The sequence below is a fragment of the Acipenser ruthenus genome, chromosome 9 (genome assembly GCF_902713425.1).
Source record: "Acipenser ruthenus chromosome 9, fAciRut3.2 maternal haplotype, whole genome shotgun sequence".
In the NCBI taxonomy this organism is placed as follows: Eukaryota; Metazoa; Chordata; class Actinopteri; order Acipenseriformes; family Acipenseridae; genus Acipenser; species Acipenser ruthenus.
The window spans coordinates 12,491,291-12,507,521 of record NC_081197.1 but is presented as its reverse complement, the minus strand read 5'-3'; the positions used below and the strand labels follow the sequence as shown (position 1 = coordinate 12,507,521).

Below are 16,231 nucleotides of genomic sequence, written 5' to 3'. Positions count from 1 at the left end.
GACATACATCCAGTCCTCTGGATTGCATTATATTAAAATCTTAATCAAGGGTATCCAGGCATAAGTGATTGATGCTTTAAAAAAATAATAATCTAGCTGTGTCTTATCTCAGCGGGGTATAGGTTGATCAAGTCAACCCCTTAGGCAATTACAATGGTATATTCCTTTTTAGCACAAGTTCATAAAGAGTATCAGAATCTATGAAGGACTCTGTCCACCTGTCTGTATGCCATCCTTACATTTTACATACTGTGGATGTTAGTGATGAAGATTGACTTTTTTATGACTGCTCAGGTTTTGTATTTACACAAGTGTTAGGGAGCTATGTTACTGACATTTATTATTATTATATTTATTATTATTATTATTATTATTATTATTAAGGTGCTGAATCTGAGCTGCAACATGCTTGAAACGATCCCTCCCAAGGCCTTCCAAGCCTTTGCTGCCCAGGAAACCGATTTAGTTTTACATGATAATCCTTGGCAGTGCAATTGCAACATGTACGAGCTGAAACGGTCTGCTCCCGCTTCACTGGCACAGAGAATCAGATGTCACACTGGGCCTCTTGCTGGTCACTACCTGTCAACAGTCAACCAGGAGCAGCTGACATGCAAAGAGCCCCTCCGAGTTGCACACGTTGTCACGGTGACAGTCCCAGCTGGAAGTGGGTTAAAACTTGCATGCGAGACAAAGAATAAAAAAGGTAATATTCCTACATATACAGCATTGGCGCTTTAGCTGTTAACTGGAAGCCAGATCCCCCCCCCCCCCCCCCCCCCAGTAGACTTTCTGCCCCTTTTTATTTCACTTTCTATAGGTAGTCCAGCAATAATAACTGTGGCTTCCAAGCTCATTTAAATGAAAACTGAATCCTGCACAGTACTATGAGGCACACCACAAACTATGTAGAATACAATGGCTAAACCTTCTTCTGTCTCTGTTAAACAAACTCAGTATGCTGCTTTGACCTGTGTTGTTTGATCTTTTGCAGGACACGTACTTTACTGGCAGACTCCACTTAGGAAACACAAAACCACGACAATTTACAGCAGTGAAGACCATACCTTTGTGTTGAGCGATGGGAGTTTAAAGATTGTCAGGCTCTCCGCTCACCTCTCTGGAATATATTACTGTGTCTTTGGCTATGAAGAAGGACAAATGATAACCCTTTACAAGGTCAATTTAATGGATCACGGTATTCTAGAAAGGGGGCGATTAAGGGAAAAAAGGGAGTATGAGCAATATGTAGAGTTAGTGTCGGAGGAGCACTTTGCCTCTGCTATTGCTGCTTCTGTCATCGTTACTTTCTTAGGTGCTGTCATTCTTGGTGCCATCAGTAGTCCGTTCTTCATTGAGTGCTGCAGGAAAATAAAGCACCGCAGAAATGCGACAAAAGCCAAACTAGGTCTTGAATTGAAAACAGAGCCAAGGCATTATGAAAACATGGTATTTGCAATTAATGAAGACCCAAAAGAAGAAACACCAATCTATGACATTCCCAAAGGATCAGAGTCTATAGCACAGGATTCCAGTAGTGGCCAGGAATGTTCCTATGCAAAACCCAGCAATGCTCATAAAACAATTTCCCTTGTGGTTCCTGAACCAGACAAAGAATATGATGTTTCACCACCGCGACCAGCACCCAGACTGAAGTTACAACCTCGTAAAGGAGATGGACAATCACAAAACACAGAGATATCAGAGGGCGCACACAATGAATCAGCTCAAAGTCTACATGGTCAAGTAGACGCACCAAGGTATGCACATGGAACCAGTCACTCTGATGCAGAACACTGTCTCAACAGCAACCTCTCAACAGATAACATTACAAGTGCATTACCAGCAATAGGAGAAAACAGTGAAGCAGACTACATCATTTTCCCTGTTTGCGATAATACAAAAGTGGCTCCTGTCCAACACTCTGCCGATATTATTCTTTCTGAAAAACTGTTTAGCCACAGTGCAATCATTCCAAACTCCCCACAGACATTTGAGTCCAATACATCATGTGCAGCATTTCCTGAAGAGCCAGGAACAAATGCTGAAAATAGTGCAGGTCTTCACAATAAAAAGAAAGGGCTGGATTTAGACAAACCTCTTTGTTCAGAGGAAGAAAACATAAAAGCTAAACAAGACTTTCTCAAAATAGAAATGCATGAAGGAAGTTCTGATGTAATTACTGAAGAGGAAAAGCCTGATTATGGAATGTGTCCCAAAGCCAACCTTGATAAAACAGCTAAAAGAAGTGAAAATCCAGAAGCACATGGAGAGAGCAGTCACAATGAAGAGAAACCGGTTGACCTAAACCAGAGAGATCAGAACTCAGGCATGAATAAAGACAACCAGGAAGGTCCTTCGTCCAGTGAGGAGTCAGGAGATCTGTCTCAACACCAGCCCAAGGCAGCCAAGCGAAGGGTTATCAAGCTGTACAACTATGATGAAGAAGGAAAGCTGTACGATCACATTAAAAGTTCAGAAGAGTTTGAGTCCGAGAGCGAGCAGAGAATGAAACGGAGGTCATTGTCCCTGACTCGGCTGAATGCAATTATGAGCGTAGCATTTGCAGATGACTTCAATTCAGAATTAAACAAGAATCAGAAACAGTCAAACATTGATGGAAATGGCATGTTTAATATAAAAAAATAAGGATGCACTTGGCTTTCAGATTAGACTTCACTTTTAACCCTTATCCAGGCAAGTCAATCGGCCACATTAGAAGATCAGGTCATGAGTCAAAAAAAAGCAATTACGGAATTTTTTTTGTAGAAAATGCATTTGCAAATTCAGAAAAGATTAAACAGTCCAGTAGACCAGAATTGCCCAGACAATGGTTTAAAGCAGCACTGATATGCTGTATAATAATTGTGCAATTGATGGTTGGCCAGTAGGTGGATATGAAAGTAGAAATAACACTGAAATCAAACTTAAGCAAATGAAAACACTTTAAAAGGAGAAATTATTATAGACACACTATATATATATTTTCTTTACACTCCTGTGATATTGAAATTAACATACCTCTTGTTAACAATACAATTCATTTTTAAGACTTCTCAGGGATGATCAAGTTAAGCCAATTACTTAACACTTGTAAATGTAATACTGTATAAAACCTTTGTCAAGTAAATAAATTAAATTTGACCTTTGTGGTACAAACTGCACCGAACAGTAATGTATGAAAACAGTCAATAACCTTGTTTTGCACTCCAGGCCAGTGTACTGGTCACATGGTGAAGTTTTGTTAATCTGAACCTTTTTTGTTACCATTTCTGTTTTCATCTTCCAATTGTTATAGCAAGAGCAATTTTGTATATGGTTAGTCAGTGTGTTTTTATCAATTATACAAAGTTACTCAATATATAGCAGTGATAAAATGGGGAGGGCCACATTAGTAACTACAAAATTGTTGGGGGCCCACGAACATCTTTATTCCCCAAACACTTTACATGCCATGGCTGTGATAGAAAATTAGAGCCATTGACATCATGAAGTGACACCACCAATATAGACTTTTGGCTGGTTTCCCAGACCCCAATTAGCACAAGTCTTGCACTACTTTACCTAAAATAACATTAGTTAGTCTCAAATTAGTCATAAATCAGGGTCTGTGAAACCAGTGGTTTGTGTTTGTGGACTATAGTTCTGCAACAAACATGGAATTTTCATGTTCACATATCCATTCAAGATTCAGACAATTCGTTCATTTGCAAAACATTAGCAGTTATATGTACTACTGTTTGTATTACTGTACTGTTAAAGTTGAATAGGCCTTACTTTACCCCACTGAATTAACTACAAAACAAAGGATGCCATACAGTAGTTAAGGTTAAATTATTCTTGTGTATATTGCAGGTAAAAACAGTACATACAAATAAATACACGTGAAAAATAAAATGTGGAAAAGGTGCATTAAAAAAAAAATACACTATTTACTTCTCTTATTCTACCAAAAACTAGAAAAAATAAAAATAAAAAAATAAATCACAAGACATTTTATTTGCAAGTTGGGCCAGTGCTGCATTTTGGGGCGATGTACCCGATCTGCTTGTGTTGCCTGCACATGCTAATCTTGAACCCCCTTTAAAATGCCAGAGTAAATAAAGGACTAAAAGCAGCGGTGTTGATCTTTTTATATAGAAATCGCACGTAGACAGAGGTATTTTTCAATTTTTAATAACTGCCGCACATATTCTGGCAAGGTGTTAAATCTGTGCAAGGTGAAACACTTTGTGATACGTATTTCCCATTTCTATCAATTGTGTAATATCAGGCAGACACTGACATACGTTTTTGCCTTTGAAATCATGTAAAATACATGTTCGTTCGGACATTTGTCCCAGCACTACTAAACTAGGCATGACAAATGTAAGGTTTACCTGAAGGAAGCAGTGAGACACAACATTAGGCAAGCGGCTGGTATTTTGGACCATTGATGCAAAAGTTCTGGTATCCTCACACATTTAAGTTGCACTTAACAAAAACACAATCATATACACTACTTCTGAGCTTCCAAATTCCCCAAACATACCTAAACTATTCCACAAGGTTTAAAATGCAATCTTGGATGACCAGGTCCTCCCTTCATTTTAGCATCTTTTGCTGTGAGGTAATGTGAAGGGCCTGTGGCTGTAAATATATCATGACCCCTTAAATAAACCATTACAATGTACAAAACTGTTAGTAAATTGGTGGGGCAGTTAATATCTGATAAGATTGCTATGGTATTTAGAATTCTCTCAGCCAACTAGGGCTCCCCAACTCCTGTCAACCATAAAACACAGTCCAATTGTGCACATACCTTCTCAGGATGTAAATGGAGACATATTCTGGTACTTTAACATACTTTATTATTGGTTTTGAAAACATATACTATAAACAGGGTAAGACCAAAAAAAAACAAAAACAAAAAACCCAACAAAGAAACACTGCCAGTTGATCGTACAACATTGGATATGTACTAAATGCCATGACAAATGTAAAACATAACAATTCCCCTTCTTAAATTAACACTGCAATAGTCTCTTTTGACAATTAAATCCATGGTTTATGGATTCTCAGCTGTCCTTGCAATTTGTGTGAGCGGTACAGAAACAAAACGTCCAAACTAGTGCTTTTCTTCTTTTTTTTTTTTTCTCTTTCTTCCCCCTGGTTATAATGCCAGTCGTGCCTTCTGCCACTCCACAAATTCATCTAACAGAACAGGCCCTGAAATAAAAAAATAAAATAAGTAAGTGAACTTCGGGCACTGACACTGGGTTAGTTTCAGTAGTTAAGGCCGCAGTGGATCCTTCTTGTTATCCACATTTAACAAATGTCCAATTATTGTTGTACGTTGCACACCCAGTTCATAACCATACAAAACAAGAATCCACAGAATTTACATCCAATCCGATACTATAGGGTCATTCTACATCAAATGGACCAACTGCCTCCACCTCACTGTCTCAGATTCTTCTGATACTGCATATAAATGTACCTGGAAGTGTTATAAGAAGAATCACAATTATTATTTTTATAATGTACACATTTACTTACATGCACCGTCTTCATCGTAGTTACTAAGATCCGCATGGACTGTTCTGCTGAATTCTAAGACATTGTACCACTGATCCTTGTTCATAACTTTATATTTGGATTGCTACAAAATAAAAAAAGATCAAATAAATAACGTGCCCCTTTTATCAAAAGAGCTCCTTACATAATGACTGCCATACAAGTGTACCAACTACCAATATCACTTAAAGAAAAAATTACAATAAATGTGAACACACAGACCATAATGTTCTCTGAATATCCAATCAGCAGTTAAAACAGTTATAGTATAGATGGGCTAGTATTGAAACGGCAAGTGACATTGGTAGAAGTGCTAGAACAATTTGAATGCTGTCATAAGTGCAAGTACATCTATCAAACCCTTATTCCAATCACAGCCCAACTTGCCAAGTTCTTCATGGTGGAGTTCGTGTATAACAGGATCAAGGTGTGAAGCAAGCAAAATGTACAATCAATTAACAGCCAAGTGAAAAAAGAACACTAGTACAAACCTCCAAAAACTGATGAAACACTGAGAAGAGAGGCCATGTTCTTCCTAGAAGTAAAGCTAACATAGACTTTGCAGTGTCGATATCAAGGCTACGTTGGTCTTTATCCTATAGATATGTAAGTGAACAGGAACATATCAAAGTGAACAGGTGCAACACAGAAAAAAATTGCTTCAAGAGTAATAACTTAATTCCTTTCATTAACCGTTTTTGCAAAAGTGGTTTGAAAAATGTTTTCAACCCCCGCCACCCGCTCCCACTAATCTCTAGCTTTCAGCTACATTCAATGCGATCTGTAGCAATCCTTTACCCAATGGCCCAATTCCCTCATTCCAAAAAAGCATGTGAGACTGTGACCTTCGCAGCCTAAACCGGGACACAGCTTCACGTGACTTGGAATGAAGAAATTAAAAATAAACAAAAGACCTTAGCACTGTATTTGAAGTTACATAATCATTTACAAACACATATTCAAATGGACAAAAGAAGAGAACTTACCCTAGCAAAATCAAAGGCATATCTGTAGATATTCTTGAAAGCTGTAGTATCATTTAGCTGGGATCGCAAATAATCAAGCTTGCTCTGTAACCTTTCTGTACAGTCACATCTAGGAAATGTGAAAAAAACTTTATAAACAATAATATCCAGTAAAGGAAGGTAGTATGCTGGTAAACATGTAAAATGCAATACTTTAAGCCTGTATGTATTTCCTCCAGTATGTGCAAGCTTTTGTTTATTCCTGATGCCCTCTAATGGCATAAATAAAAATTACAACCCACACCATATACATCACTTCAAATGGTGTTTAACACAGGTATACATTCTGAATTGCAATACAGAATGACAAGCATAAAAAGAAGACATTTCAAAAGTTCTTACTGTAGTAAGGTCATTCCCTTTAGCCATTCTTCCTTTGTGAAAAAGCCCATATTTGGGGCTTCCAATTTCCAGGCTAAGACTAACATGATAATCTGCAAAAACATGTGAATAAATACAAAAGTGCAAAAAACATTAAAAGTGAAAACTGATGGGCATAGCACAGGACTGCATTCTGCATAGTCTCCCAGCTACCTGATGTCTGGACATTAAATTAAATCTATCATCCTCTGTGTCATTTCACACACACTAGCCTTTTACTCCTAAAGCTGTTTTCACTTTTCAACTTAATAAGCTCATATTCTTTGTTGACATCAAAATGGAGAACAAGAAAGTGCAATGCAGTCAAATCTAGAAATTGGCACCCCTTGGGTCATAGCATAAGGGGAATGGCATCTCTGATAGAATGGTTTCCAAACCTGTATAAAGCAGTATGGATATGTGAAAAAATAGTTTCACAAAGAGAAAACTTAAGCTATTTATTATACTGGTCCACTGCATTAAAGCTAAACACACATTTTCAGGTTCCACACCAATGTCTTCACAGAATAATGGCTGATTATGAATAATGGTTGAAATTATGTTGGCATCTGAAATGTTTGCTATATCTGCTGTTGAAGTGGGAGCTTTACAAATAGCATAAACCAAGCTGCATGCAATGTAGTTACTAGTATAGCATACATAGTTCAAACAAATCACTTGTACAGAAGTAATGATAGAGAGAGTTTAAGTTGCTTCGTATGCTTGTTTACCACACTAAAGCTAAACTCACATTTTCAGGTTCCACACCAATGTCTTCACAGAACTTTTCCATGCCTTCTGGACCCAAAACTTCATCAGGACCTTTAAAAAGAAGAAATAAGCTTTTTAAAATCTTCACATCCACATGTAATGGGTTAATGATACAATAAATACAAATTTTCATAAGAAGGTCTGTGTTGAAACAAAAATATATAATAGACTAAAGGGTCCCCCCCAATGATTTGTTTGAAACGATGTCAAACGTCAGTATTATATACAGTATATGGTTCAGATAAGTCTAGTGTCACTTGGTTATTTCCAGACAGCACAGTGTAGGAGATTGCTTTTACTTTTCATGAAAGGTCGTTAGGGAGTAGGATAATCAGACATACCTGCATATTCATAATACCAAGACGTGCACTTCTTGCTTGAAAAATGGTCTTCCGTATTTATCAATCTACCAGGTGCTTGTGATCTGCAGAAGCTACATGAGGAAATGAGTGTTAAGAATCCTTCTGAGGGACTCAGAGATATACATAACATAATACCCAGCAGACAGACTATACCTGAATACCTTTACCGAATTCGAAAAAAAAAACATTAAAAAAAATAATACTACTACTAAATTGATACCTTGAAAATTCCAAGACTGAATGTGTCATTTGAAAACAATTTGTAGTTGCTAGGATTTCTTAAGATTATCATATTTATCATATCATACTTCAGAGTTAACCAATGTAATTTGCTTTTAACTTCCTTAAATTTGCCTTCCTAAACAAATGTCAATAACTGTTAGGGACTTTTAAGAGTCAATCTTTCCTAACAAGTCAATAAGCCACATGGTTTATAGATAATTTCTTAATGTTTAACATTAAGTGTCAACTTTTAATGTCCTATTTGCATTAATCGTGGACTAACTTGGCCGAGACCAGGTTAGATCATTTATGACTAGTGGTAATTGGGGTCAATGAAACCAGTGGTAAGAGTGACAAACAAGAATACCTCACAAGAGGTCAATAGATAGGAACTCGTTCACACTCCTGAACCTGATACCTTGTAATCTTGCATTTCCTAATGCCAGCATCTTCTGGCCCTGAAGACTTTCTTTTCTTTTTCACAGGCATTGTGTGAACACTTGAAGAGCTGCTTGGTTGGGGGGTTCCTATGGTTAAATTAACAATAAATATAATTACAAAAACAAAACCGTGCTCAAATCATACTGATCAAAGAATGACATAAGAGGATTTACCTATGTTTTTTTGATCACCTTGTCCATTCAAATCTTCTACTATATTCTATTAAAAAAAAAAAAAAAAATGATATAAGAACAGTGGTTATTTCCTGTTTATAGTAAAACAGATAATACAATTGTAGCAACATATTTAGCATAGTAATGGAATAGAACAAATATGCCTTATCGCAGAATTACCATAATGTGCAATGGCAATGCAAAGTGTCAAATTCAGACATCATCACTCAAGAAATACCTTTATAGGTACACTATATATCCCAATTGCTGTGATATCCACAGGAGGAATTCACCCAATACAGCAATACAGTATTCCAACTATGTATTATATACTGTTAAAAATACAGATGTTTTCATTTGAATAGCTAGAAGGACACAGATATATTAACTTTTTTATGCTTTGTAGAATTGGGAGAGTTAGAGACCCACGTTGCCTTTAAACTGTTGTAGCAGCCACTCAATATTTTCTTTTTCTGTAACTTTGAAATAGAGCAGAGTTTACACTGTATGAAATTGTGTAAGCAGGAAGCACTCATGCCAGAATCCAAATAAGTCCCCCTATAGTGTCTGGGTGAGGAGAGAGAAATGTTCTCGTTTTCAGTGTGGACACTGGAATTTTGATTATACTGTTGAAAACTCAAATACAGGGTTTTGCATCTTGGTAGGGGGTATCCTAGGGAAAAAAAGCTTTTCCCAGTAGATTTTCTAGTCAAACTGTAGCTAGGCTCAATGTGCACTACTAATGTAAATTTACAAAGGTTACTTTGAAATACAACTTGTAATATAAACAATGACATCGCATTCTTGTAATGCAGGAATGGAAATATGCCTCTTATTGCATAGCACAGGGGTCAGCAACCTAAGGCTTGCGAGCCATACCTGGCTTTTCAAATGACCAAATATGACTCTGTCATTCACCGTCACTTTAAGACTGTACTAGTAGCATCCACAGAAATGCACCACTGTTTCAAAGAGAGAAATTTGGATTGAAAAGTTTTGCACACTAAATGTTAATCTGGAAACCCTTGCTCCGCAACGTGCAGAACTACCAAAACTGCACATGTGGACTGATTTGAAGAAATTGTAGCACGAAGATAAGCTCATTCTGCAAACTTGGAATGAACTTCCACTTACACAGGGCACAATGCAGAATGTCAGTTTGGCTCTCTTGATGATGTTTGGCTCCACCTAAACATGTGAACAGGCATTCTCCCACTTGAATCACATCAAAAACAACCTGCACTCAAGATTGACAGAAGAAAGCTTGTATGTTTGCATGAAGCTAAATTTGACCAGCTATGAACCTGACTTCACAGAACTGAGCAAAACCTTGCAGCAGCAGAAGTCTAATTAAAGCAGTGCACTGCAAATAGAATAATCAATTTACATTTTCTTTTTAATATGTAGTTTTTACATTGCACTTTAAAGTACACAAATTGTGATATATGTCTATATATCATTCTCTCTCTCTCATTATATATATATATATATATATATATATATATATATATATATATATATATACACACACACACCTATATCTGTATATCTATATAGGGTTTTATTTGTAAACCACTCGCTCTAAATTTCCATTAACTTGGCTCTCTTGAACAAAAAAGGTTGCCGACCCAGTTTAACCCATTCCAGGTTTCCATCACTGTAATGAGATTTTTTTTTTAAATTGTGTTGTTTTTCCACATCTTTTTTGATTAAAAATGCAGAGTACTTACTAGCCTGTCAAATGTTTGAGATACCTGTTGAATGCCTGCCAGCTCCTTCTGAAACACAAAACACACAAGTCTATAACAATACAAACGAAAAAAAAAAAAACAAACACGTTTTGCTCACTAGATACATTCAGCGCTATACATTATTTGCAAACAAGTAACTTCAATTTTTTCTAGAACATTTTCTGAACGCAATAAAGACATGGTTATCAAAAACCTTGGCTTTGGTTCTCATGAATTTTATACAAAATATTAAATTCAAATAAATAACCCTACAGTGCTTCGTAGCATCCCAGTCTGTATCCTTCTCCCTAACCCCAATCCGAAGAATCTCCCGAAAAACAGTATTAACCTGGTGGAACAAGGTTTTTTGTGTCCATGTGTTGTGTCTTCTATAAGCTTAAACATGTTCGTTATCTGTACATTTAGTTATTTAATCTTTAACACAAACTGCGTCACCGCTTGCTGAAAAAAAAACTGCTGCAAAAATGCGAAACCAAGTGAGCTAGAGCGCTGTCCCACTTATGTAACTTATGCACCTTCCTGACGTATTAAAACGATTTGTGCCATAATCAAAACTAAAGGTTTCAATAAAAATTCACAAAATGACTGCACCCCGTCGCTGTTTTTCTTTGAGTCCACCTCAATTTGTATTGTTACATGATTATTAATTTGTCACGGTTAACGATGTATTTCTCTACGACTGGTTAAATAAAATACGTGTCATCTTTTTAGAAAACAATACGTTCACAGACTGTAAGTCTAACACACACATCATGACGCTGACAAATATATAAACTCTTTTAAGAGAACAATAAGGATGTTTTGTGCTCATAAGATTGCATTCACTTTATTCACAATGTTCGCCCCTCCCTATCTTTATAACAATAACTTTTCCCATTAATATTAGATCGGCCTAACTTTACTTTTGCAAACATTTTTATTTGTTTTTGATTATTATCAGGAATGAAACATTACAATCTGCTGCCAGCGTTCACTCGGCAAATTTAGCCTGACTTCATCACCACCACTAACGGGGTTTTAGACCAACTGTAACCAAATAAAGATGCCAAATTTAGTAGGATTCGTTATATTTGATCACTAGATCTTTCGAATGGTTAAATTAAAGGGATTTTATTTTTCAAACCTGTAATTCTGGCACTTTGTTTTCCTTTTGCACAAAAAAATCAACTCAATTCTCCAGCCAGCAGCAAACACAAAACGAGCTGCACTTTCTCACACCGGCACTGCAACTCCTTCCTTCCGGGGCAACAGCAATTTCTCTGAACACACCAAATCTCACCATTAAGGGGTGTACTGAACTACATTAAGAAATAAAAATTACGACCGAGGTTGTTATGTAAAATGTACAGTTTTATTAATGGAATATATATTTTTTTTAAAAAATTCAAAGACAAGCATTTTCAAACATGTGACTTTGTTGTTCTTTCAAAACGATGATATTTTCTTAAATTACCCCTTCGCTTATGAAACTTGAATGGTCCCGTTAATAAAAGTGCAGTGGTTTGAGCAAATACATGTCAGCCGTATTCCCCAAGCATCGTGAATGGAACCTTTTCAAAATCAAGAACTATAGTATTCTCAACTTTATTAATTCATCTAAACGATAAACCAATGGACAAATAAGTTCGGTTCTGTATACTTCTGCAACGATTCTGGTCACAGTAACCGTTGCTAAATTGCATGGCAATATGGTACGATTTTTGACAAAACTATGTCTACATGCAGTTGTATTTCACCCAACTATTGCAGGTTTAGTTAGGGAATAGTTAAGTAAGAGTGACAGACACGCATGTAGTAGTTATTCGTTTTTGTTTCTATATTGTGCCCGTTCCTTTAGTTATACAAGTGTGCACTGACAGAGATAATTGAGTCGGATATTTGAATGTTGACTGCAAGAGATACTTCCAAAAATAATAGACAGTAGTATGTTTGATTTTGTTGCTCTTACAATTGTTATTAGAAATACGCATCACAACGTGTTTTGCCTCGATTATCACCTTGCCAGAATTTGCGCGGCAGCTTCGAAAATGTGACGTGGGATTAGCATAAAAAACAGGGTCAACAAAGTGCTGCTTCAGATGCTGCAGGTACATCACTAAAAAATGTTTCACGCTTTCCAAACCCTGGCCCAACTTGCACAGTAAATGCTACTTATAGTGATCAACGTTTTGTTCTGTTATGAGTAGAGTAATAAACGAAAACCAAAACGGTGTCCTTTTTCTTTGTGCAACGCCCCCATTTCAATTTAACTGACAATTTTTACTTGCGCATACTGATAAAAAAAACCAAAAAAAACTGTAAAATGTGTCTTGCCGCTTTGTTTGTTGTGAAGCAACCTGAAATACACACAAGGAAAAAAATGTGTGTGCCATCCTTTTATAGTTAATTCAGTGGGCCACAGTAAGGCCTTCACAACCTATTATGTTGGAATATTAGTTTTAAGTATAATTCTATAATATAACATAATTGCAAATTGTTATACCTTTGTTAGACTCAGCTGGGGATTGTGCAGCACGTAATTGGAATAAAAAGTGAACTTACTTTTTTTGTATTTAGCTGAGGTACTGCGTTCATTTATATCAATGTGTATGATTGATTAACCTATTAAGTTTGTCCTGTTGTCACAGTAATAACCAATATAAAGTAAAAATAAAAGTCTAGCACACCTGATTTTTGTCTCCATATCATTAGAAGGGCCAGATCCAGTACGGAGTTGAGAAGGACTGAGGTATTTTTGAAATGAAAAACACTTTGGCTTTATTATAGAAATACTTGAAAAAATATAGAATTGCAAATGTCTATATTTGTCTTTACTGCACTTAGGAAAAATGAGCAGTGCGACCACCAGAGGCTTGACGTATCCCAAATACTGCAGGACAGAGGCAATGTGGGCACAGCATTCCACTGTGCTGGCTCCAGATCTGTACAGCATTAATGAGTGATGCCTATGAATCCTGGACTGGAGTTGCACATCCAACAGGATATTGTTGTCACAGAAGTTCATAGTAGTCCATGCTCCTCAGCGTACAACTCCATCTGTTTCGATTGGGAAACACCAAGGGTGATGTCCCGCAACCACTCATCCAACATTCTTGGAGTCCGCCGAGCGATAATCTATTTTATGAAGCATGTCATCGTTCAATAGTATAATCTCTTAGTGAGAACATCTTGTGCAGAATTGGTTTTCAAAGGAGGGCCCCGGTAGCCCAGTAACCCAGATAAGGGGCATTTTTGTGTTTTATCGCTACTTGTTTTAAAGGCGTGATAACAAAAGTTTTAACATAAAATGTATTACCTCTTACATATTTTTGTTAACCAATTACTACGCTGAGTGAATCCGACATAGGAGTACAATTTTACCACGAAGAGCAGGCTGGGTTTATTTGTTAATTTGATTAATTCTATCCCTGTTTATTTTAAAGGAGTGATAGCTAAGGTTTTACAAGGCTGGTGATCTTAAAATATGCATAACAAATATATTTTTAACCGTGAAAATTATTTTAAAAAAAAAAATATTAAAAAGGTGAAAAACTAAACCCATAAAAAAAACCAAAAAAAAACAAACATGGAAAATAACTTGGGGTGGATGGGGGTCAATCTTGATGCTTAGAAAGACAATTGCTTAAAAAAAGAAGACTGACATATTTCAGAAACTTCTTTACATTACATTTTTATTTTTCCAGAAAATAAATTAAACAACTTAAAAAATAAATTAAAAAATAATGCAGTACATCAAAATAGTTCAGCTGGAACCGGCATACAGAAATGACTACCATTCAATAAAACTGAACAGCCTTTTGACCTTGTTATGTAGTGGCACACATTCAACTGGTAAATATCAGAAAAGATAAAATTTAGGATTTCAAGTTTGCTCACCACTCCAGGCTCCAAATACTGTAAAGTGTTCCATACCCTAGATAAAGTTTGTTGTGATGACACAATAACTATTACCAAAAATATGAAAAATGTGCCCACATCTTATAAGATTATATGGATAATAAAAACAAGGTGTTTAATAATCCATTCTCATACATTCTATCATTTGTATTTTTAAACTGTTGCTACCAATAAGAACCACTGTTCTTAGCAAGGGTGGAAGTGAGGATTTAGGAAAAATAAATTTAAAATTCTGTGGAAATGCACAAAGTATTCTGAGAGTTGTACCTTTAGCTACTCTGGAGTTTAAGAAAGTCCAACAGCAATAGTTAAAAAACTTAATCAAAACCAAAAGGACAAGGTCTACAAATGGCATCTAAAAGTGAAATATTTACTATGGAAGTTGTACCAGAAATGAACTTGTCTATTGCCACATTCTTTATTTTTTCCGTGTGTACAGAATCCTGTGCAGGCCCACTTGTTCAATGTTGCTAATATGAATGCAAGTGCCATCTTTATACAAGGTCAGTCTTCTGTATGCCGCTATACTGCCAACACACTGAAGACTGAAGTTGTTTCACAAGCGGGCATGCATTCGATACACATGCAAAGAATAAGAATGTGACATTAGACAAGTTCATTTACTCAAATCTACCTGATTGTAGTTGAAGGTGAAACTTCCGTATTAAATATTAATTTTTTGTCTGTTACTTGTCGGCATAATTCCCATCTTTAGACCCTTGTCCTTACAGGAATAATTTCAACTGTATAAAAACTAACTTATGAAAAAGTAATTGAAATGTTCCTTCCTCCACATAAGTTGTTTCTTGCTCGTTATATAGACTGGTCAAAAACTTTTGTACCTTTATACTCGTTTCAAAACAGGTCCTGGTGCAAAAACCCTGTTTTTTTTTTTTTATTTACTTCTATAGATCTGTTACAAGAAACTGAAAATCTATGTTTTCCAAACTGCTGTCAACCATATTCTAAATAATAATAATTAAAAAAAATCATGATTCAGAATCCCTTTAAAGCACTGTATCAAAAACTACAGAATAAAACTGAGGAATTCGGCCTGTTAAGAAGCATCGGATTTTAATGGTAATGTACAGCGCAGCAGCACCCAGCTTAGCATCTAAATTCGGCATTCCTTTCTTGAATGTGGAATTATTTTAAACAGTACTGCAGGATTGTGCACTTCTTTGTGTGTCAAGTAAACTACAGTAATTGCTGTAAACCAAGGGCCCCATGTTCTCCAACACCACAACAGGTTAACTGCAATGTCATTTCTACACATGGACACAAGTTAATAAATGGGTGAGACCATTTAGGGGCTGCATCTTTTACTGCAGAAGTCTGCATCCACACCTTTTAAAAAAATGTTTTAATGGCTCACAACTGTTAGCATTAGCATCACAATATTTGCTATTAAAAAAGGATAGTGACATAATACAGTATGTCATTATTGATCTTCAGATATTTTTAAGGAATTAAAAACCCAATACATTGAACACATAGATTATGTAAAAGTGCATGACTAACACAAGTACTAATTGTAATCCCCATATTGAAGTATTTTATAGCCCACATACATCCACTGTTTGCAGTTATTTCTGTATTAGGCAGTTAGAACTATACATCCATTAAGGTTAAAGTAAATGCAACCCCCCTTTATGATCAATAGTAGGCTTAAA

The 16,231-nt window shown here is 36.2% G+C and overlaps 2 protein-coding genes and 1 long non-coding RNA gene across 5 annotated transcripts; 2 read left to right on the top strand and 1 right to left on the bottom strand.

Annotated features, from left to right (window-relative positions):
• Positions 1–421: 421 nt before the first annotated feature.
• Positions 422–3,162, top strand: LOC131738052 (uncharacterized). The gene is made up of 2 exons (XM_059031159.1): positions 422–706; positions 995–3,162. The coding sequence occupies exons 1-2, from the start codon at positions 502–504 to the stop codon at positions 2,647–2,649; spliced, it is 1,860 nt and encodes a 619-aa protein (XP_058887142.1). The 5' UTR covers positions 422–501; the 3' UTR covers positions 2,650–3,162.
• A 1,665-nt stretch (positions 3,163–4,827) lies between these two features.
• Positions 4,828–11,932, bottom strand: LOC117406001 (DCN1-like protein 5). Of its 3 annotated transcripts, none has more exons than XM_034009633.3 (11): positions 11,785–11,932; positions 10,641–10,688; positions 8,911–8,956; positions 8,715–8,823; positions 8,054–8,145; positions 7,693–7,763; positions 6,924–7,015; positions 6,543–6,651; positions 6,048–6,152; positions 5,539–5,641; positions 4,828–5,208 (listed from the first exon to the last, which is right to left on the bottom strand). In XM_034009633.3, exons 4-11 carry the CDS (start codon positions 8,783–8,785, stop codon positions 5,153–5,155), a joined length of 699 nt encoding a protein of 232 aa, XP_033865524.1. In that variant the 5' UTR covers positions 8,786–8,823; positions 8,911–8,956; positions 10,641–10,688; positions 11,785–11,932; the 3' UTR covers positions 4,828–5,152. The 3 variants fall into 3 exon arrangements, with proteins under 3 accessions (XP_033865524.1, XP_058887143.1, XP_058887144.1); XM_059031160.1 differs by lacking the exon at positions 11,785–11,932 and adding an exon at positions 10,914–10,938; XM_059031161.1 differs by lacking the exons at positions 6,048–6,152; positions 11,785–11,932 and adding an exon at positions 10,914–10,938.
• A 241-nt stretch (positions 11,933–12,173) lies between these two features.
• LOC131738051 (uncharacterized) lies at positions 12,174–13,865 on the top strand. Its single transcript, XR_009329598.1, has 3 exons — positions 12,174–12,748; positions 13,353–13,389; positions 13,485–13,865. It is a non-coding gene; the product is annotated as an uncharacterized LOC131738051 (long non-coding RNA).
• The last annotated feature ends 2,366 nt before the right edge of the window (positions 13,866–16,231 follow it).